The 24,344-nt window shown below is 41.4% G+C and overlaps 1 protein-coding gene across 1 annotated transcript in view; it reads right to left on the bottom strand.

Annotated features, from left to right (window-relative positions):
• Positions 1-1,827: 1,827 nt before the first annotated feature.
• Positions 1,828-24,344, bottom strand: part of ece2a (endothelin converting enzyme 2a) — a 94,367-nt gene continuing 71,850 nt past the window's right edge. Inside the window, exon 4 of the mRNA XM_054766740.1 lies at positions 1,828-3,688. Within this exon, the coding sequence (XP_054622715.1) occupies positions 3,398-3,688 (291 nt within the window). The 3' untranslated portion in view covers positions 1,828-3,397. The remainder of the gene's footprint in view (positions 3,689-24,344) is intronic.

Raw genomic sequence — 24,344 nt, forward strand, 5'->3', positions numbered from 1 at the left:
AATCATGATGGTAAAGATGAGGTGTTGGAAGCCAAAGCAGTAGAAAGTTTGGAGGCCATCAGTGATGCACCACCTGGAGGACCATCCTGATCACGATTATCTTTAGTAGTTTAAAGCTATACTGTCCTATTTGTGTTATTAAGAAAGCTAATGGTTGGCTTCTTATGTGCTTCCATGATTCAGAAAGATGATTTTCTTTGACAATGGTTGGTGTACAGTGGATACATGTGCCAGTCCAGATGATGTCCCATTGACAGACACGATACATCTTTGTTGCTGGAATTCATACAGCAACACCATCATGCTGTCCGCTTATCGTCGCTAGGGTTGTGTGGGTATGCTGGAGTCTATCCCAGCTGATTTCGGGCGAGAGGCGGGGTACACTGTGGTCGTCAGTCAATGGCAGGGCACATGCTGTATAGACAAACAACCCTTCACACTCATTCATTCATACCTATGGACAATTTAGAGTCTCCAATTAACCTAACATTCATGTTTTTGGAATGTGGGAGGAAACTGGAGTACCCGGAGAAAACCCACACATGCACGGGGAGAACATGCAAACCAAATCCCATTAACAACAAGAATGTACACATTCATTCAAGTTAACTCACAGATTTCCCCTATAAAACATGTACACGATGTACACAAACACAAATAATAACTTCACCTTCTTCCCTTTATGTATGTAACATGAAGTGTTATGAAAAATAAAAGTCAAATCTCTCCACGTCTAAGTAAGATTTAAGTCTTTATGTCCAAACTATCTGAACATCAAGTTTTTTGCTTGCACAAATAAATCAATACTTAAAACTGACAAACAAATCAATACTTTTTACCCCTTTCCACTATAATTTTGACATTTTTTAAGGGCTGGACGGAAGCGCACAAAGAGTTTCGGGGTGGATGGTCTGAATAAAGACTTGCATTCAATGGAGAAGGAGGACACATTTGTCACGCGGCGCAGTGACATCGTGCAGCCCACAAATGTGGAGAAGTAGGCTGCAGACCCTTAAATTGGACACAACCTGTGGCACCTCTGTTAGCATTCGCCCCCAAATTTACACCAAAATGTTGCCATGGTTTGCATACATTTTACAGTCAGCATGCAGTATGGCTTACATACTGTAATATTATTAATCCAATTGTGTTCTTAACATATTTGAATCCATTTTTATCACAAACGTCTTTGTTGGCATAGTTTGCTAACAAAATGGCAACCGGAACCAGAAGTCAGCCACAACGTCCGTCTATGATGACATCACCTGTTGACTCTCAAAATGTTAACACAAAACACGTTTTATAGTTTTACAGTTACAGTTTTACATAAAACAATTCTACATGCATATAAATGATGAATGAAAGGGATAAATGAACATTTAAGGTTACTTTTGCCTTCATTGAAGACGTGACTGTTCCCAAAGACACAATGTGGCAGCGAGACACCACATGGACACCATCTTCCTGTTTAGTCATGAGTTAGTTCATGAATTCAAGGTGTTTCTCACCTTCTTTACCAAAATGCTGACACTTGCAACTTTCTTTGGCTCCATTTTGGGTTGCACAACTGCGGTGAGAATTCAATTCCAGAAATAATTCATGTCAAAACAAGAAGGTGGCGTCCATATGTTGTCTCGTTGCCACATCAAGTCTTTGGGACAGTCAGGTCATGAATCACATCTTCAATGAAGGTAAAAACAGCCTTAAATGTTGATTTCTCCCCTTCATTCATCATTTATATGTATTCACATCCACTTTCAATTGTCTTCTACATGTCAAACTAGAATTGTAAAACTATAAAAACGTGTTTAGTGTTAACGTTTTTGGCTTTCTTGAACAGATAATTTCAGTTCGTGTCTGGAACAAATTAATGACGCTAACCAAGTTTCCACTGTAAGGAAAATATCATAACAACACTGTGTAGGACCACAAATATGGCAAAAATCAGACATGTTAACGAAAATAAAGTGTATTCAACTTTTATTTAGAGCATTTTAATTTGTCCCAGGAAATACTCCACAAATAACGTCCGTTTACAAAAATGGCGGGTAACATGCTAGTTTACCAAAATAATGCAACTGTGAAAAAGCTGTTTTTGATTGTCACGAGTTGATCTTTTTTTTATTGACTGCCAGCCGTGGTCAGAGCAGAGAGCTCCATGCTGCCAGAGTTTTTGGGCATTTTTGCTGAACTTTCAGGACCCACAGAATATTGAGTTTTAGGACTACATAAACATTGAAACTATCTAAAGAAACTTTAGACTCTTCTTTCATCAGTAAAAAAAGTTTGTTTCTAGCCTTTTTGGGTCTTTAGATATTGGTGGTAGAACATTGGGTACTTTCAGCAAAAACACCTGATTTTGACCAAAAAGCAGAGAAAACAAGCTTTTTCTGCAGAGAAGCACATTCAAGCAGAGTGACGGTGGGGTCTGCTCCCTGCTGCTGACCGATCCAGACGGCAGCCACTCGTCAGAAGAATCAGGGTCGGGTTCTGAGTCACCCAACTCTGAACTGCTTCCGGTGTCAGGCTCCGGTGTTGCGCCACATGGTTCAGCAACACTAACCACTAGCTTGTTGCTTCGGCTGCCATTGTCAACTGCATTTGTGTCTACGTCACCTACATCCCCCTTGTCACCTCTATCTTTCGTGATCGCGTCACTACTAAAGGCAGATCCACCGCCAGACAAGCTCTGTGACATTGTTAGCTGCCTGTATTTTTTGTCTCCGCTCAATTTCTGCATGTGTTTCACCATTTTCCTCTCCCAACCCACAATCCATCTTGTTCATAGACAATCTGTCGCTGCTGGTTGGAGGAAAAGAGAACTGTTGCCCCCTACCGGGACAGAAATACATTGCCTACAAGTCAGAAATTCACACACAAGTTGAATAAGACTTTGATCTGTAGATCCCGCGAAAAAAAGCAAAAGACGTCAATAGACGTCTTTGGCAGTCAACGTTACTTTTTGAAAAGACGCCAATAGACGTCTTTGGCAGTGAAAGAGTTAAAAACATGTTAAAAAAATAAGGAAAAATAGAAAAACGTATACAGTATTGTTCTGAGCATTTTCGGACAAAGTAAGAAAAAGTTTGGCCATTTTAATGCAGAAATACTACAGTGCTCTTGAGTCGTGGCTTCAAAAAATATACATGATTAAGTTTCATAAAATCAGTCATCATCATATAAAAGCATGCAGTCTATAAAATGTTAACTTAAAGAATGGATTGAAGATAGAAATACACTGTATGCATGGTAACTTAGGATGAATAAAACTTCCTTGAAAATGAGAGGTCATGTCGGAAATGATTATCGCTAATGGTTCAGTCTATTTTCTCCATTGCATTTTGCATTTGTAATTCTAACCTAAGAAACAGCACAGGATGGATGTCATCAGGTCGTCCTATAAGTCAATATTAGACAGAAAGTCTTCCTGATCATCGTTCTGTGCTGTGATGATTTTCGTAGGTGAAGCGTGAGTACTTTCTAATAGATTCTTTTCCAGAGCTGCATCTTCTGAGCTAAGCGGCTCTCCTTTGGTCATTACATACACAAAATACTCAAAGCCATCACCATAGCTGGAATGTTGGATGGACCAGTCGTACTCGCTGCGAGCATAGAGGCGTTTCCTGAAGAAGGGCTGGGCGAAGGTGACAGAGATGAACAGTCCTCCGGGCTTCAGGCAGCGACTTATCTAAGAATAAACATATACTGTATGTTATGCACAACTTAAAAAAAAAACACAATCAAATCTTGTTCAGTGAATGATGAGCATGGCCTGTAGGAGTTCACTGGCTCCGCCCCCTACGGCGTCCTGTGGCCGTGCACGTGTATCCTTCCCTGCTCACATGATTTATCTCCCACGAGAAGCAGCCTGAACATGAATTATTTATACGTCACTGTGACAGGGAGAAAAAGTGAGAGGAAGGGCAGAAGGGGTAAAATAAGTGATGTCATGCTAAGAACAGGGACAGGATGGGTTGATGGCGGGGGCTGTTATGTAGGCCAGACCTGGACTGCACTTATTTATTAGGTACATCGAGGTGGTTCCACGTAGTTTGCTTGTTATATTTGCTGTAGTATTTGGGAGTGCTTCATTCGAACATCTTCCACAACACTGTACACGCTCTGTTAGTTTCACATCTGGTGGCAGTGGCGACCATTTAAGCACAGTGACCTCATTGTCACGCTCAAGAAACCAGTTTGACTTGAAATAAGCTACGTTGCTATCCAGCACATAGACAGATATCCATCCATCCATCTTCTATACCGCTTCTCCTCATTAGGGTCGCTGGGGTATGCTGGAGCCTATCTCAGCTGACTTCGGACGAGAGGCGGTATGCACCCTGGACTGGTCGCCAGCCAATCGCAGGGCACATATAGACAAACAACCATTCACACTCACATTCATACCTATGGACAATTTAGAGTCGCCAATTAACCTAACATGCATGTTTTTGGAATGTGGGAGGAAACCGGAGTACCCGGAGAAAACCCACACGCACACGTGGAGAACATGCAAACTCCACACAGAAATGCCCCAGGGGAGAATTCGACCCAGGTCTTCCCGATCTCCAGACTGTGACTGTGTGGCCAACGTGCGAACCACTAGACCACCGTGCGGCTAGACAGATAGCGATAGATAGAATTCCTGCATGGTCCATGCATGGTTCAAGTCAATAATTATTTATTTTAGTTAATATTATTTTAGGTTTTGTTTCGTATAATATTACATTTTTAGTATGTATTTGTAGTTTTGAGGGGGGGGTTTTGCCCACCATATACAGCACAAGTCAGTTTGGAGACACTTCCTCATCCTGTTGCATGAAAAAGTGTCTTCAAACTTTTGACTGGCACTGCATATGTGAAATTGTGGCTTTAAAGAAATAGCTAATGTTTGGTTTTATGAAAAGTAGAAACGTTGTTTTTTTTGTTTTAATAATATGCTGATGTTTTGGTATTGTCTTCTTGAGGCCCAAGTCTTCTTGAGTGACCCAAACATGTACATTCTGCCTATTTATTTTTATTCTCAGTCTACCAAACAGTAAGGCTACTTGTGTGAGACCTAACCAAAATTTGTTTATTATTGTTGTTATCCCAAATATTCCACTTTGCACCACTGTGGCATGAATATCATATTGATTTTGTGCTTTTAATGATTTTTTAGAACCATTCTTTTTCCATGGTGGAATCAAAGCACCCAAACACTTAGATTATATTACATTAGATTAGATTAGATTTAGACTAGCAAACACTCCTGGTCTGACATGGCATACACAGGTGGGGTTTGCTGCAACGGGCACATCATGGCCCTCTGCTTAATTATTCAGCAAGGTGGCGGAAGCTTGTGTGCAGGTGAGCTAACCAGTCTTAGTGCACGACAACATACTGTAGGTAATATGAGATCCTCATTCAAAATGCGACAGGAGGATTTCCAGGTAGTTCCACCGCCATGTGAAGGTTGTCCAACAACATGAGCAACGCTCTGGATACTGTGGTGCGTGGCTAAAAATGCAGCCTGTGATTGAAGCGGTTGCAAGTTTGATTCTAAGGACAAAGACAAGGAGAGAGTCAAGGGCAGCGTGAGTCAGTCATGATTATGATGAATGGGAGGGCCAGAATTTTATGAGATGCATATGAAAATGTCAAGAGTCAGGAATATTACCGGTCATTATCATGCAGCACGACCACAATCTTAACTGGGACTTGATTAACTGACTTTCCTGGTGAGCGCATATCGAGAGACAGCGTTTATATGGGTTACATTTGTGATCCTCCTTCCAACTTCAACAACTGGAACTTCATAAATTGTAACAGCATTGAAAGAATTGGGCTCATGAGCAGAGACTGTTCTGTGGTGCTGTTATTGGCCGGTCTGGTCTGCATTTCAGGGATGTGGTTTCGTAAAAGTTTGGCATGGATCAGCTTTATACACGTTTAAATGTATCGTATCAAAAGCACTCTATCAAGATGCAGATTGAAGATACACAGTAGCATACAGTATAGTAGCAGTAATACACTTCTTTAAGGTGCATTAGTGGAGCATACTTGTGATGACAATATGGCTTTCTATGGTGGTCATGGCCCAAGATGTCCCTCTGTGAGGAGATACACTGGATTGAAACGAGCTAAACCTCAAATATATTAACAGTGTATATGTCAGCTCCTTCCAGAGGATAAGCCCCCTCCAAGGAGAATTCACATTTCATCTCCTTGCCAGCCTGACTTTCTCCAGGTCCTCATTTTCTCCCCTTTATTATTATTGCTGTGTTTTTTATGTCCTTGCAGGACCTCGATATTCTATCTCCTCCTCCATTTAATCTTTCTTCACTGGGATCAGGTTTGCCTGGAGATAATGTACATGATAGAGACAGTTTGTCTGCAGTGGACAGCTGGGGACAGACTGGCGCGTGGTCCCATCTCGTACTGTGGTTCAACTCCGTCAGATCTTTGCTGTTACATAATCTGTGAAACTGAAAAGGTATGTACAGGCCTCTTGTGACCATGAATGTGCACACTTGGTGTCCTTTTCTCATCATTTCCTCTTTACCGTCATTTCATTTGATTAAGTCTCATTCTCTCTTTTTGATTACTTAGGCCAAAAGAACAATGGGTCGATTCCTAAAGTCAAACACTTTTGCTTTTTCTTTGTTTTTTTGTGATGCCACAGAAGGGTACCAGTGATTGCACAGAGGAAATGTGTGCTAACCATAAAACCAGAAATGGGACTTATTGCGATGTAAGAAAGCGGTACACACACGCCTCTGTCCTGGCTGCTCAGCATAATATGGCCAAAGCAAATTGACAATCCTGAAAGCCCACATAGACGCCCGTGCTGCCAAAGAAGCTACGCTAAAGCCGCTCCCATCACTATGGCGTCTTCCACCATCGCCAAAGACACCGGACCCCGTAGGCCAGCAAACGTCTCCGAGTCATAGTTTGTACTTCCAAGCTGTCGCTATTTTTTTTAAAAATGTTTTGGTAATAGCAGTGATGTTATTTTATCTGGTAAAGACAAATCTACAGGTACAGTTTGTCAAATCCAACGTTGTTTGAGTCGTTCTTACCTTCAGGTGTGCACTAGCTACAGTTAAATCTAAATTTAAAAAATAATAGCTATAAAAAGCTCTCAGTTATCTGTATCGATCTTGAGAAGCAGGAAGTAATCAGTAATCAGTATCGGTAAAAAAGCAGTGGTTAACTTCTTTTTACACTTGTGTGACAATTAAAAATATTAAAATGTGACTTAAAAGACGGCACGTACGGTAAAAAAAGGCTTTATAATGGCAACAGATTACTGTATTTTCCGGACTATAAGTCGCTCCGGAGTATAAGTTGCACCAGCCAAAAATGCACAATAAAGATAAAAAAAAACATATATAAGTCGCATGGGAATATAAGTCACATTATGGGGGGATATTTATTTGATAAAATCAGAGACCAAGAGCAGACATTTCATCTTGAAAGGCAAGTTATAGCAATAACAATAAAATGCAAAACAACAGGCTAAATAGGCGTCTGTTAGCGTAACGTGAATAGGTGGTGTGTTAACCTAACATATGAACAGTTATTCAGATAGCTATAGCCTGAACAACATAACATAACTAGTTTACTTGCAGCTTGTAAGAACATGATTTTCTTTTGGGGGGCATTTGTGTTCCGTCTTTCTCAGTTGTCTTTATAAGCAAACATATTCTTATTGTAGTACATCTTCTCAAGGAAATTCAGACAAACTTTAAAGTAGTCATTGTACAGCTTGTATAGATTTACTACTATTCATTGAAATGGACTCAACACACAGCCATTATTTTCTACATATGGCAGCGCAAGTGAGTACCAAGATAATTGTGCCTTGCCTACAGTCGAGAATTGTACTGTCATGGTCCAGGGCTGAATGAGTGCTGCTGGCTTTGGGGAGCTGTGGTTCATTCAGGGAAACATTACCTGCCTTGAGCCTGTGGATTGCTGTGCAACAGTGACATAAATGATAACTGTTGTAAATGTAAATGTAAATGCAGATTTAAAGAAACCTTTGAAACCTCTGACTAAATTCGTAAAAGCCGTCAGTGCAGTCCGAACATTGCAGTAAAATATCCTGAAAGCACGGTGCTAGTCATTGTCTGCGTGGTTTTATTTGTGTCACTTTGCTCGATGTGTGATGCAGTAAGGCCATCAGCGGGTGAAGACAACAATAGTGGACTATCTCTGGACAGCAGACCTGTCCTTTAGAGATACCACGCCACCACATAAAGCACACACACAAAGAGGCTATTTGTGTTCATATACTGGAGCACACACACGCACGCACACCCACACACACACACACACACAGTCTATTTAGGTCAAACTCTCATGTCATATTTCATAGATTCACGGTTGTTTACTGGTAAAATGTACCACAGCGGACGCCCACCTCCCTGGAAGGAACGCACGCTTGGACTCGTCCGACTCTCTTTCTGTTTCACCTCACCCATGTAGCCTGCAGCCAAGCATGTGGATGGCAAAAACGTGCAAACGTCTCAGAGAACAGGGCTCAAGGAGGGAAGACTAAACAAGGGAACAAGGGGAGTGAGGTCTCTTCTAACAAAGCTCTTCCCTTCAGGGCTTCTTCTCCTCTCCGTTCCAGCCTTGAAGACACTGAACAAGGCCATGAGGCCTCCTCAGCCCTCTCTTTGCCCTGGAGATGCTTATATTTTGGTGTATGTGTGATTTGGCCCAAGAGAGCTCCAAAGTGTCTCAGACATGTCATAAGGGGAAAATGAAGGCCATGCGCACAAGTGCAGCAGGCATACATAATCCTGATCACACTGATGCACTGGGAGATTTACATCGCTTGATAAAGTGATGGATAACAGGGGGAAAAAAAAGCCTCGGATTCCCGCTCACTGCCTCCTCCATTCTCACCTCCACACGTGCCCTCCCCTCTTCTCCTCACCCTGCTCACACTTCATCTACGCCACCCGCTCACTGCACCGATAAATTATACATCTGAGACTTTCCCTCCTTTTCTCTTCCCCTCAAGATCACATCAAACCTACCTTGCTTTGTCGGGAAGGAGCAGACGTGCACAATATTAGGTACAAATACGTATGCTGTACAGTAAAGTTGTCCACATTTTGAGTTCATGTGAATTTGAATTTTTTTTGAACAGGTGTAGTTTAGTGTTAGAAGTCGTGTGAGATATATTAATGGAAAAGTCACCATTCTCATTGTTTTTTGCACTTTAATAAGTATTCACATCCCTCATCTTATGGGATGGTTTTGATGAAACGCCATTGCACCATTCTAAAGGATCCTGCTAAAGCAGGGGTCTCAAACTTGCGGCCCGCGGGCCATTTGCGGCCCACCAAATCGTATTTTGCGGCCCGCGACTGGACATCAAAGAGTAGTGTAACTGTAGCCCGCAACACCAAGCTCAAGCTCGTGTTACTTCCACACTTACAGGGGCAAGTAAACACCAACACTGAACTAACAGTGGTGTTATCACATGGATGTATTGTGGATTGTATCGTATCGTGAGGTTCCCTGACATTCCCAGCCCTACCCAGGAGTTTGAAGTCCAGGACCACAAGGCTGGCAAACAGCTTTTACCCACAGGCCATCAGGCTTATCAACGAAGCACTCGCACACGCCGCACGCAACACACGCACACACTCATAGCACTTTATTTATTTATTTATTTATTTATTTATTTATTTGTATTATTTGCTTGTATTAATGTCTCTTCTGTTGTTGTTGCTTAATTTATTGGTATTTATGTTTATGTGTTTATGTTTCTTATGTTCTTATTCTTTCTTGTGTTTCCTTTCTTTTCTTGGGAGTATGAACAGAATAAGATTTTCATTGCATGGTATAACTGCTGTTTTACCATGCACATGACAATAAAACTCTCTTGAATCTTGAATCTTTCATCATGTAAATCTGTCGACAGGAACTGAATGAAAAATCCCCAGTTAATATGTGATAGAGGTATTAATTGCGCTGATTTTTATCAACAGTATTTCACCAAAGTGAGCACACCCCGAACACTGAAACTACTGTATATCTTCACAAAGGACAATACAATAGCAATGAAACTTGGATATACTTTAGAGTAGTCGGTGTACAACTTGTACAGCTGTATACATTTACTACTCCTGAAAATGATACAACTGCAGTACAGCTGCCAACACAAGTGAGGACCAAGATATTGTCTTGCCGACAGTCAAGCATGGTGGTGGTTGCGTCATGCTCTAGGGACATGAGTGCTGTCGACACTGAATGGGGAGCTGCGGTTAGTTGATGGAAACATACATTCCAACATGTATGACATTCTGAATCACAGCCTCATACCCTCCATTAGGAAACTGGGCACCCTTACATTTCTGAAATATTAGAGGTCAGGTCATTTTTGTGCGATACAGTAATTAATACTTAATCATTAGTATTAAATTAATTGTCAAAAATGAAGATGCATGTACAGTGTTCCCTCGTTTATCGTGATTATCGGGGTAGGTTCGCAAAATAGCCCGCAATAAATGAAATCCGCAAAGTAGCCAACTTCATTTTTTAAATACAATTATTATGTTTTACAATTATTGTTATGTTTTAAGGCTGTAAAACCCCTCACCATACACTTTATACACGTTTCTCAGACAGGCATTAACATTTTCTCACATTTTTCTCTTGTTTAAACACTCTCAAAGTTCAAATTTCATGTGAATTTTAATGATGAACCAACTAGGTTGGACACAAGACATTATTAAGAGACTCCTCCGACCATGCCTCTTTGGAACTCCTGGGGCCGTTCCGCTGTAGCGTTTTTATATTCTTGTTAAACATATTGCTCCTATCATCGTATTTTCCTCCTCGTCCTCCATGAACCGAAGATTCATTTATTCCGTAATGGTGCCCTACAGCCGCAACTTCTACCTTCCTTCAGCATGTCCACAAGTCCAACTTTTTGTGCGATGGCTGACTTCCTCTGCCTTTTGGGTGCAGAACGTTTCATCGACATTGTGGGTTTTGTCGGGGAGAAAACTTGCAAACATACAGCGTTCAGAGTCACACGGTTAGCTTCTTTATTTTCTTCTGTTGGCAGTTAGCAAGCAGCTCACACGGTTAGCTAGTTTGATAGCGATGACCACAACAGGAGATGGCTATAAGTATATTGATTGACGATGGTCTACAACTAATCAGGACGCAGAAGACAATGGGCGGTGCAGATAGAAGAGAGAGAGACATAAGTCACCATAAGTCAGTAATAATTCATAAGTACGTGACAATACAGGTGAAATGTACAGCATACATGTACCACTGTTAGAAAGCCTACCATTTTTACATGTTTATGTCTTTATGCGTCACTGATCATGTTTTTTCATCAAGCGCTGAGGCTTCGCACTTTGTTAGGTGGTCCTTGAATGCACCATAGTCGTGGAGGAGGAGCTGGAGTAGAATATCAACATCAAGATAGCAGAAGGGTTTAGACGTTTGTATGGGCGCCTGAATTATTCTATGATGTTTCACTATTCGCTGGTGGTCCTGGAACGTAACTCTGGTGAATAGCAGGGATCTACTGTATATATCATTTTTGGACCGTGTTGAAAACATGCATAAACATTGTGCATAAAATAATATTGCCTGCACTTTGATGCTGAATTATTTTGATGCCTTACACTTCACAGTAACTAATGTTGTGGCTCGTGACCATGTTCTGCTACGCTAAAAAGCTGACTCGCCTCGCCCATGTTTGCTCCGAGAACAAGTTGTGTGGGCTTGTCAGCCAAATGCTGTGGAGGCAACTAACAACATCCTGCCTTTCAAGTTGGTGCATCTCTTCCCACCCTGCACACCACACGTTTCCATGGAGACACAAAAAAGTTAGGTTCTGGTGACGGTAATGTATGTAGGTCAAAACAGGACAGCGTTCCAAACAAAAACAACAGAACACAATAGTGGAAAAGTCGTGCCTTTGTTAGGCCAGGAAGTTTTATTATTAACAAGCTGCAGTGAAATGTTTACAGCGGAAGTGGAGTGTAGGAACATTTCAAAAAGTGTCAGAAGAAGGCATCCTTTGCAGCCTAATTGGTGCGTTGACTTCAGGTGAGAGCAGGAGATATCAGGGTGTAAAGAGATTGCTATTTTAGGACATTAAAGGTAGCTGAGGATGTGGGTCACAGTGGTAAAGAAACCAGCATAGGTTGGTTCAGCCGCTCAAAATGACACCGCGGGACCGTCGTCTTCAGGCAAAAAAAAAAACAAAACACACTGAAGCACTCCCCTTATGGCGATTTGGACACGCTGAGCTAAAATTAAAACGCTTTCTTCCTCTTTTGTCAAAAATAACTGTCTTTTATCTCCCTGTCTTTTTTTCGTTATCTCCCCGACTCCCCTCCCACAAGCTGCCTCCTCACCCATCCTGTCTTCTCTTTCCAGTGGGGACCGGGAAAGAGAGTTTTTGCTTTAATTGCTGAACTGCTTTTCACACAGACACACTTCAAAACACCCACACCCTCCCACTGTCAAGCTCCAAACCTCCCTCCCTGCAACGGCCTGTCATGCCTGCGCTCCCAGGCGTCTATAAGTACGGGGCTCCGTATTCATGATTCTTGACTTCACGGTCAAAGCAGCGTTCAGTTTTGGTCAAAATGTGCTGAATTAATTAAAGTTAAGTACTGTTTGCTATTCTTGGATGATGAAAAAATGATGCGCAACTTGCAAAGTGGAGTGCGTTTGGCTGCGGGAAGGCACAGAGTCAGCGAATGTGTAATTAATAATCTCATCCTGCATTCAGAACAGTTGAAGAATCCTAAATACTCAGAGGAATAGCTGCAATGGAGAAAGTAGAGCAAAACGTGAGCGGCTGGTACAGTGACATGTTTGGCGGAGGAGGCAGGTCGTTTGTCCCGTCAGCACATTCAGTATCCATTCTGTGTGTGTGTGTGTGTGAGAGACTAAATGACATTTTTATAGCCAGGGGCACTTATTAGACATACAACCCCCTCACTTGCACGAATTTGTATTTATCAGTTAGGTTACAACATCTAAGGGATTAGTCTATTGTGGCTATTATCTTGTCTACTATATGATTAGACAACAACGGGTAGGAAACAACGACCATAGTGTGCTCTACATTCGGCCACATTTCTAACGGCAAGCCACTGAATGCTTGACAGCAGTCGGACGAGAAGCAGTTGAGAGGGGAGAAATGGGCCAGTGTGTCTGCCAGCTTAGAGGTTCTCCCACAGGACTTGGAGAAGGGTGACAGGACAGCCTGGTGGAGGCTCCAGCAGCAGCACACTGCCACCATTCAATCTGTTCAGTGGGCCACTGGCACAGGAGAGCCATGAAAGTGTGACAACAGCTAGTAGGATTCTGACAAATACATGTTAGACATTTTGCAGCATTTATACTATAAGTATTTGATGTTATCATGACTGTGCATGTTACTGCATGGTTACAGTATGTATATAAAACCATAAAACCACGTTGGAGGTTTTTTAGGTGTCTTTGTAGGTGGCATAGGTGTGTCCCATTACGTGTGGTAATGAGCTGCCTCTTTTGATCTGTTTTTATATTTTTAGAATGCCCAGAAAAGAGAAAGACGTGTGTTCATGTCTTACATAAGGACTGTGGATGATTCCCATAAAAGTGCAGTTTTCCTTTAATACAAACCCCTGAAAGACCAAATGGAAATGTCACCTCCACTTCAAATAGACCACGACCAATTCAAGTACAGTGGAACTTCGTTAGCATACGTCGCCGTTAGCGTGTTTTATAGTTAATGCCGAATATTTAGGCCACAATTTTTGCCTTGGTTTGCGTGCATTCTCCGGTTAGCATAAAATATGGTGTGAGTGTTAGGTTTCCCAGGACAGGAAGAACTCGCTCCTGTCCAGCCCTTATTTTGGCGGCCTGCACTCTCTCCGGGGAGGAAGAGGCAGCCGCGTCACGAATGGTGGCCACCCAGCTGCGGACAATTAGTGGCTGTTAAAAGACCAGCGTCGTCGCACGTGTGGCACTGGTTCATTGCCATCGTCTGTGCTTCCTATGTACCTCGTCTCCTAATCAGTGCTGTCACTTGAACTATCCACTTACCTGGACTACCTGCACTTTTATCACAGAGATTTTTCTCTGTCGCCTTTTGTTTGCTCCTGTTTTACACTATTAAAGAAGATTTATTTTTGCACTCCATCGTCTCGTCTCTGCACACTGGTGGTCAAGCTTCCAACAGCTCCAGCCAAATCGTAACAGTGAGTCCATCTGTATTCTTAATCTACTTTTTGTCCGAAAACGCCCATCCTTGTTAGCATCCTATTAGCTAGCTAACAAAGTGGCAACAGCAACCGGAAGTCAGCCACGTTACGTTGCCTGTCTATGATGTAGTCAGGGGTTGCCACATGGTGTCTTTGTAGCTTGTATTTGACTTGTATGTAAATCTAGCTCTAGCCGGCACTGCTGTTTGTATATTTCAATAAAGTTCTTTTTTTTTTTTTTTTTAAAAGGCTTTTCCTCACCAGAAGGATAGCAGTGACAACCACCTTCCAGCTCACGCACGCCTGACCACTTCAGCAACGGCACTGACATTTCTGTGTAGTTTATTGTCTGACTAGCAAGAATTATGACGTCAAACTTACATGAAAGACATTATACAGGCTGTAGAAAGTCAGGGTGTATAATCAATGTTTCTGCAATATTATATAATTGTACGTACTGAGAAACACAAACTTGCAGGCGCCATGATCCAACGCTCAAGCAGTAAGCCGATAATTGGCCTCATCTTAGGTTTCTGCCCTAATCTATTTACATGCCTCCCCTGACCGCACGTCACTGTATTTATATGTACTTTCAATTGTTTTCTGCATGTCAAAGTATAATTATAAAACTATAAAAATATTTTTGGCTTTCTGGGGTTTAATTGGATTATTTGTTATAGGAAAAATAGATTTTGGTTAGAGTTGGACCTTCTGGATCAAATGAATGACACTAACCAAGGTTCCACTCTGCAGTGGAAGCACTAGAGTTGAACATCATCCATTCCGGGGTGCTGGTCAACCTGTTTTTTTTCAGATTTTTAATACATTTTTACATAAGAAATAATAGAAATGGAAAATAATCTGTTCCAGGGTCAAACTGTCACCATCATTAAATCTTTATTAACTACACAGGACGCGCATGCTTGGTGGAACATTTCAACTTTCTTAACTTCTCACATTGAAATCATCACCATACATGTTGTCACTTGTTAACAAAGTTAAAGTAGACTTTTGTTAGTTTTTTAACAGTGGTTAACTTATTTTTACACTTGTGAAAAAAAATCATTGTCATTTGCCTGGACGTTAGGAGTGTTTATCGTCCGAATATTAACAGTGGTTACCTTACTTTTACACTTGTTTTGGCAGTTAAGAATGCTATGGATTTTGTCTTTGGGGTGAACAAGGCTGAAGCTGTTGTGGGCTCTAAAATGCATCGGAATGTTATGGTTGGAGAAAATCCTATCTTGGACAAACTAGTCACGTAAGGGAGCACTACGTGTGAAGTTGTTGTTGTAGTAGTAGTAATAACATAGGTTTTATGTTGTTTTAGGACAGCAGTGTGAACCTGGTACACGGTTATTGCTTTTCACATTAATTCTTAAAGGAAAAATTGATTCCTTCTTTGAATAAATCAATCAAACAGCGTCTCGGAACAGAATGTGCTCAACCTTAGGTGGTTCCACTGTGTCCAGGTTGCAAAATCCCTAAAAGTTAAACAATCACCTAGAAAATGTGATTGGTAGTGCACAAAAGAACATCCTCTATATGCAATATAATACGAGTTCAACAGTGACAAGGACAGAAGTGCAAGGTACTACTTTAACGTTGGTGCTCCCCACATTTACAATAAGCAGCATTAAATGTTGTTGGTTTATATGCTGTACATCAATTGTGCAGCACCAACATATGGCTATTTACACTTACAGAGAAGCCGTAGTAGAAACACTTGTGCATACAGCAAAGGAATGCTGCACACGTTGCAGACCAGTTTCCATAACAACATGCAAAAAGATGTTTTTTTTTAAAAAGAAAAACCCTCACCGAGGCTTAAGAGTCTGTGCCTATCTGTGCTCAATTGATAAACATTTACATACTGAACATCTGCAGGCTGTTCTAAATACTTGATGTCTACGGTCTAAATCTCCTGGCATCGTGTGTGTGCGTATGCGTGTGAGATGAAGGACAGGGAGAACCTACTGTATGTCAGTACTTTTCACTGGACAGCACATACAGTCAATAGAACAACTGTATAATGTTCTGTATACAGTACAGTCAGACAAGACTGTATACAGTCTCCGGTTGTGCAAGGTTGTACAAGTTGTACGTAGGAGCGGGCCATGAACCCTGGAGGATGCCCCCACAGGACATCGTGAAGAACATGTGGACCGGTTGAGCAAACTCCCATGCACCCTCAAGTACCCTTGGCAAGGGTGTACAGCTGGTCCATTGTTTCCCGACCAAGACAAAACCATATTACACCTCCTGTCGCTGAGGTTCGACTGACCGTCCCTTTTCTCCATCACTCTGGAATAGACTTTCCCAGGGGGGCTGAGGAGTGTGACCTCCCTGTAGTTGGAACACACCCTCCGGTCACCCTTCTCGAAGAGGGGAACAATCCAGAGGTACTGTTCCTGACTTCCACGTAATGTTTAAGCAACGTGTCAACCAAGACAGTCCCACAACATCCAGAGCCTTAAGGAATTCAAGGCAAAAGTCGTCCACCCCGGAGCTTTGCCACTAACTCAGATACCTCAGCATGTCCTCATGGACATGTCCGCACTCAGTCCTCAGACTCTGCTACTTCTATGGAAGCTATGTCAATGGGATTAAAAAAAACGGTTTACAGTGGGGACATACAGTGTCCCCACTGTAAACCGTATGGACTGGGCAATTCCCTTTCTAATACCCCTTTTCCACTGTAGCGAACTTTGGTGTTGGTGCTGGAGTCAGTTCGCGGCTGGGGTGGAACCGTGTTGCCTGTGAACTGACTCAGATACCAATTTCATTTTCCATTGTCCTGGGGAGCCGTGTCATTACGTCTTTACGTCTTTTACAGAAATAACAGGACATGTCAAGCGGTGACCATTTTTTAATCAAAACACACCACTCACTATAGTCCTTGACACTGCACATTATTTACAGGTAAATATATATACTGCATGTAAAGGTGCAAAAATTTTAAAAATTAAGGTGCAAAATGCAAAACATTTTAACATAAAGACTAAACATTGCAGGCTTTGGGTTTTTGGGGTGCTCAGGGAAGATGATCCATCTCATCACCATTGTTTTCTGACAGAAAGATAAAAACATATTAAACCAGGACACAGTTGCACAGTAAATGTTACTTCTTACATGACTATCGGTTTACAATGAAACTATTTTGCTGCCGCACAAACAAATGTGAAGGGCAGAGTAGCATGCTAACGTTAACAGCAGGCTAGTATTTACACCCAAAACTGTGCTGTGAACATTAAATTAAACAAATACAACTTACAGGAGTCCAGGCAGGTCTCATTTGTGCCTGAGTCTTATTTTGTGAGATTTCGGTGGAGTTCAGAGAAGTACAACATTGTGGTATTAAACACACCAGCAACGGCCCAAAACTTTGTCAAGCTCCTCAAAATAAGGCAATTCTGTCCCCCGACCACTGCCACTCTTGCCTAGGTCTTTCTTTGGTCTCTATAGTCCTTCTTTAATTGCTGAAGTTTATTATTTATTTGTTCGAAAGACTGAAAAAACCCTGCTGCAGCCTCTTGATGTATTCCAGTTGTGGCAGGGTTCTTGTTGCCGTTTTAAATTTCTTCGGCATCCCTTCGAATGTCCAAATGGACAAGAGACAGCGGGTTTCCTCTGGTTTCCATGTTTTCATAACATTTCCCATTGTTAGAGTTGCAATGCAATGGAATAAAAATGGAGGTAATTTGCAGACTTTTTTCAGGTAACCCTGCCCACCTCATTATGCAAACGGGTACGAAGGTGGCTAAACTAATAGAAACACCTCTCAAGAAGAGGCAGTGCTATTTTACACCTACAGTATCTCACAAAAGTGAGTACACCCCTCACATTTCCGAGTTATTTCGGGACAGCAATTTTCACTGTTATCCAAACTGTACACTGACTACTTCACACTGACTACTTTGTTGTTTCTTTAGTGTTGTCCCGTGAAAATATATAATAAAATATTTGCAGAAATGTGAGGGGTGTATTCACGTTTGTGAGATACTGTATGCAAACCCCAGTAATAAACATTTGACATGTTTTACTTATGTGGTTGTACCTAATGTCGTGGCCAATGAGTGTATAAACTGTGAATACTGCAATAATCGGACACCATTACAGATGCACAATTGAGGAATTGTGCATCTGTGATGGTGTTTCTTTCCCGTTAAGAGTCTTCCAGAACTTGCAGCTCCTCACACAAAGAGAGATCAATACTCATTATGGGAAATTGGATAAACCTACGCTGCTATTGTCTCATTATGCAGCAACACCGAGCGTCAAGCACAAGAACAAGAGATACAATGTAAGGGAAGGAGTTGATGAGGGAAGCAGAAAATGGTGGTTGCAGCAGTGACCCTTGACTTTGAGAGATTTGAAATGGTGACATGAAAGTGATCAGTAACAACGTTTGATGTGGCAGCGAAGACTGATCAAGTCCCCTTTGTAACAGCTTTGCAAGCTTTGTAACAGCTCATTGTTCCAGCAATTTAATGTTCGGGTTCACTGTCACAGCTCCCATTGTGTCCCTGACATGAGATCCAGTCTGCACAGTTGCATGTTCATTGAACACACATTTTCCGCTGATATAACATGAAGACTTGCAGAAAACCAAGTACCATTGAACTGTAGGACCAATCCAAATCATCATTTAAGGGGTGTAGCTGGGGTCTGAGGGGTTTCCAGAGAGAACTGAAAGATAATAGTATAATGCTGTTGCCCTACAGTCCCCAAAACCTAATATTGAGAGAAGGCAGATTGTAGCCAATCAGCCTCACTGCAGAGTGCAGTCTGCCCTTGTCCTTGGCTGCAGTGTAGCAGATGGTGACAGAGGGGGTGAGGGAAGACTCCATTATGGAAATGTAAAACTGCACCATCATCGTGACTGGATGGTAGAACTTCTACAGCCGACACACAGTATAGATCATCTTTATTGGTGGGGTCCTCGATAATGAAGTTGACAGCTGTTTGCTTCAGATGTATCATTGTTATTATTGTTGTCGTGATTTGTTAAGATGTTTTTGTGAGTTGCTATGAGTTCTTATTTAATGGTGTCATCGGGTCAGGTTTTGCTGTTTGCACTTGATGGCCTGCATTAATCTTGCAAGGCATTTTATAGATTACAAGACAATAAAGGGATTACCATACATTCTGGTGTATAAACTGCACCAGTGTATAAACTACACCCACAAAATTTAGAGGAAAATTTTTTTTTTTACATATATAAGTCGCACAGGACTATAAGCCGCACATGTCCATGTCATAAAATAGCATATTGTGGGGCACACGACTCCTTGGGGATCAGGCAGCTCTTTTGACAGGAGCCAATTATGAGCTATGAAAAAACTCACAACAAGCTTGTCAACCCATTGGATATTGCAGAAGGTCATTACTCAGTATAACAGTCTGACTCACAGTGTCATCTTACAAACAACACTAAACTCATCACACAGCAACTTAACACTCAAACGGTATACCTAAGAAATATACAAACATGTACCAATAATTAGTTTAAGTTTAAAATGAAAAAAAAAAGTATTTCATTGGAGGACAAGAGGCATAGAAAATGGATGGATGGACGGTGCTGCAATGCTGCCTCTGCCCACCACAGGGAGTCAGAGGAGCCCAAAGCCCAGAGGGAGGCTGACATCATTGCAGCGCCGCGGCAGGCACCAATGAATGCTTTCCTCAGACACAATGCATTATGGGAAAACTTTACAATAGTTTTTTTTTTAAAATGTGTATTGGTACATGTTTGTATATTTCTTAGGTATACATTTTGAGTGTTAAGTTGCTGTGTGATGAGTTTGGTGCTCTTTGTAAGATGACACTGTGAGTCGGACTGTTATATTGACTAATGACCTCCTGCGATTTCCAGTGGGGAGACAAGCTCGTCGTGAGTGCACTGATAGCTCGTGATTGGCTCCTGCCAAAGAAAGAGCTACCGTTTTTCCACTAACTCGTGAGCCGCACAGTATTTAAACGATTAGTAATAGTTCTGAAGTAAAGAAGATGTCACCAGATTAGAGTTTAACCAGAAGGGTTTAAAGTTTCAAAAAAAGTAGCGGCTTATACACCGGAAATTATGGTACATTGATCTTCAAGGAGATATACATCCATTCATGCATTTTCCATACCTCTCGTCCTCACTAGGATCGAGGGGTACGCATGGGCCTATCCCAGCTGACTTCGGGCGAGGTGGTGTACACCCTGGACTGTTCAAGGAGATATGCAGTATCTTACAAAATCCCTCACATTTCAGCCATCATTTATCGACCATCCATTTTCTATACCACGTGCCCTTGTTAGGGTCACTTGTGAGCTGGATCCTATTCTATCCATGAGAGTCACCCAGGACCGGTAAAATCTCTATTTCATATCTTTTCCTACACTTATCATTTAATACAACTTTTTGATATTTTTTAAACATGTACATAGATTGATGCAACGTTCCACAAGTGTCTAATTTAATTTTATTGCTACTGTATATTAATTTAAATCCTTCAATCCTTCTTCAACCCTGCTGTGAACTGGGGACAGAAAAGGACCTTCCCCAAACTATACACAAAGTTGGACATACAGTATAAAACTGTTCAAAATGTTTTGACATTGAGGAAGATTCAGAGAGAGCTTGGGATATATTGTAGACAATTGCATCGTAGAGCTAGGGGAAATATGGTTTATTTTAAGTACATAGCAAGCCTAACTGTCCATCGATCACTTTTTTTCACAAAACAAACTCACATGCAAGACAAGCTCCTAGGGACAGAAAAGATAAGCACCATCGAGAGTGTTCTTCCCATCACACATCACCGATCTAAAGTAGAGCCCTGCACATCAAACTCTAAGAAAAATCACGGGCAGGATCTAAAAAAAAGCCTTGGAAAACAAAATCTAACTCATTCTTTGTTCGTGTCTGTGGCCTACCCAGTAAAATCAACATGCGTCAGCAATCAAACACCCGATGATGTGAGGTGTGCTTAGCCCTACCCTGAAATGTCACAAGCAATTCAGCAAACGCTCAATAGCCTCCTCGCTAAATATGAGTGAACTGCTGTTATTATTTGAGAGCTATTTTTGCAGCATCAGTTGTGTGTCCTGCGACGAGTCACAAAGCAGGTCGGCTCACCTCAGGTGTCCTTCTCAAATTAAATCCAGTTCTGAATGGTAATGCTACAAAGGCTATACAGAGAATATTTGGCTGCTTCTGATGTTTTGATGCATTAACATTAATAAAAAAAATAACATTAACAGTGGCATCATTTTAGTCGCACCTCAGCAGATGTGTCGCACCTTCTGCTTGTTTGCGTTCAGTCGCTCCAGCTCAATGAGGTCTTGAGGAACACTTGGATTCAATAAGCAGCGATGGCTTTGTGGCAATCCAACATGTTATTTGTCATTATCATGCTCTGGAGCAACAGACTGTTCCAGGGCAAATGGGAGCACCCAGAGTGTCAGGCTTTCCTCAATATATGCCCCAGATTCTGATCCACGCAGGAGTACTTAGTGTACTCATTCAGAACACATCGGACTTGCCCACTCCATGTACACGTGAGGAGCTTTGTTATCTCGTCTCTATTCTAGGAAGATTTTAAGGTGACAGAAAAAATACCAATTCTGTGTAACAGCGAAATGTAACACTGTTATTTTGAGCTCTCTATGACGACAATGAAGCGGCCTAAAGGGATGCAGAATGTTTGTTTCATGGGAAAATAAATATGATCTACAAGTGAGGTTATCATGTGTAAAGTTACAAAATGAGGTTGCATTTTTTATTATGCATATTCCAAATTTGGATGAATCGACTCATTAAACGAATCAAACAATATCATAAGACGAAAATGTTTATTTTTTCACTGTTACTTTCGATTTATGCACACATCTATTTGTGATCTTTAATGTTTCACTTTTAAGCATGAAACACTATTTTATGAAATGACAAATAACGCACTCAACAGAGTGACTGAAAAAAATAAACTTTTAACCTCTCTTTAAACACCTCTCGTCTGCATTAAGAAGACAGGATACACTGCACTGTCACCTAGTTTCCATAGTAACCTGTTGCTATGGAAACAGGGCCTGGAAGAGACTCGGGAGTAGGCTTGCTGGAGATGTGTGCTTGCCGGAGAAGCAGAGGGAGGTGATGGTGGCAAAAACTACATAAATAAATGGAAGAGATGGTGCCTTGTTTACACCTTATCAAGGTGATAATACAATAATGCAGTGATTCATACCCGAGGGGTATGCTTACCCCTGCGGGGAGCATATCGAAGACGGATACATTTATTTCCAATATTTCCACACTAGCTGTCCCAGGCAGACAATAAATGTATGTTCGCTAATGTTGTTCAAGAATTGGTAAATAAATTGTAGCAAGCAGATGGGTTGGCTTTGCAGCAAGACACAAGTATATGTGTTTTAACTGTAAACAAAAACACTGCACCTTTTCAACTTTTGAAGACCTTTTGATCTTCAAAATATCAAGCCTTTTTGCGTCGTTTATGAACATCAAATGTGATCAAATCCATCGTCTCTCTCACTTGTTTGCGCCACTTTTGACAGAAAACAGAAATTTGTGGTCAATTTGTCATTCAATAGAGGCATAACGACTAAGAGTGGAAGCAAATATCCTTTGGCGAGCTATGGGTAGCTCCCTGTCTACTGGTTGGAGACCCCTCGCTTAGCCTGTTGCTAATCAATAACTTAGGTGTCTCATCCTAATGCTAATGTTGTCGTGGTTCCTTATTACGTGTGTAGACAGTATAACAAGGCACATCCAGTGATATACCATGTGAGGATAGCGTTTAACTTACCAGAGATGTCTTGAACTGCAAATACTGCAGTCGTGTTTTGTACCGGTTTAAAGGCAACGTTTCTCCTCAGCTGTTATTTGGAGGTGCGTTCTTATTTTCATATGACTCGTGTGCATGTTTGTCGTGCCGGCCGAGTGTCGTATTTTCACGAGACTCTTCTTACATACTGCAAAGTCCGCATCCAGCTTTGCCTCATTCATTTATACTATAAAAGCCAAAGTGAGACCACACTTTTGATTTAACCATGCTGGCGCATCTTTCCTTTTAATTTCTCTGCTCGCACCGTCCGTCGCACCGTTGTTTGAGTTTTCTTCTCCTGTGACTTCCGCAGTTGAAGTTCCACCCAACTTTCTAGCACTTTAGTGTGGAGCACCTCTGAATGGCATATGAAATGGTAGCTCAACTCACTGGGAAGAAACCGTGAAATACGTTTACTGTATAGTGGCTATAAATAATCATTTTTAAATTTGTAAAAAATAATTGTACGGTAAAACATTGCGATATATTGTCATACCACCTACTCCTACTCCTTCTGATCCTACCCAATTCAGAGGAGCCCGGTTCCTCCGTATGCCCAACAATTTATGGAATACAGCTTTGTAAAAAACCAAACAGTAGGCTTTGCTACACATCTTAAAATAAAGCCTGGAGCTCTGCCAACTATCTAGTAGCGTGGGAGCTGTAAGTTTTATTATTTAGTTTTTCCACAGTGAATATGCTAACCTAACATGATATTGTTCTTAAAATGTGAGTGTAATGTTAGCACTGTACCTCACATAGGGTTTGTATCCTCCCGCGTGGCGCAGGAGGATACATTAACATAAAGGAGTGGCTCCTTAATGTTACATTGTTGTATGTGATATACGACATCTATTACACTGGACAAGTGCAGAGTTACATATGCATCCCTCGCCACATTGCGGTTCAAATTTTGCAGCTTCACTCCATCACGGGGTGAAACACATACCGTCAATTCCGGTATATAAGTTGCTACTTTTTTCTTAAACATTGAACCCTGCGGCTTATACAGCCCTGCGGATAATTTATGGTACGGTAGCTTATTCTTTGCCAGGAGCCAATAATGAGCTATCAGTGCACTCACAACAAGCTTGTCAACCCATTGGAATTCGCAGGAGGTCATTATATATAACAGTATAACAACATAACAGTCTGACTCACAGTGTCATCTTACTAAGAATACTTTACTGACAACACTAAATTCATCCCTTAACACTGAAAAGGTGTACCTGAAAAATATAAAAACATGCACCAATATAATTTTGAAATGAAAAAAACAACTCTTTTA

The sequence above is a fragment of the Dunckerocampus dactyliophorus genome, chromosome 2, assembly GCF_027744805.1.
Source record: "Dunckerocampus dactyliophorus isolate RoL2022-P2 chromosome 2, RoL_Ddac_1.1, whole genome shotgun sequence".
NCBI classification, from domain to species: domain Eukaryota; kingdom Metazoa; phylum Chordata; class Actinopteri; order Syngnathiformes; family Syngnathidae; genus Dunckerocampus; species Dunckerocampus dactyliophorus.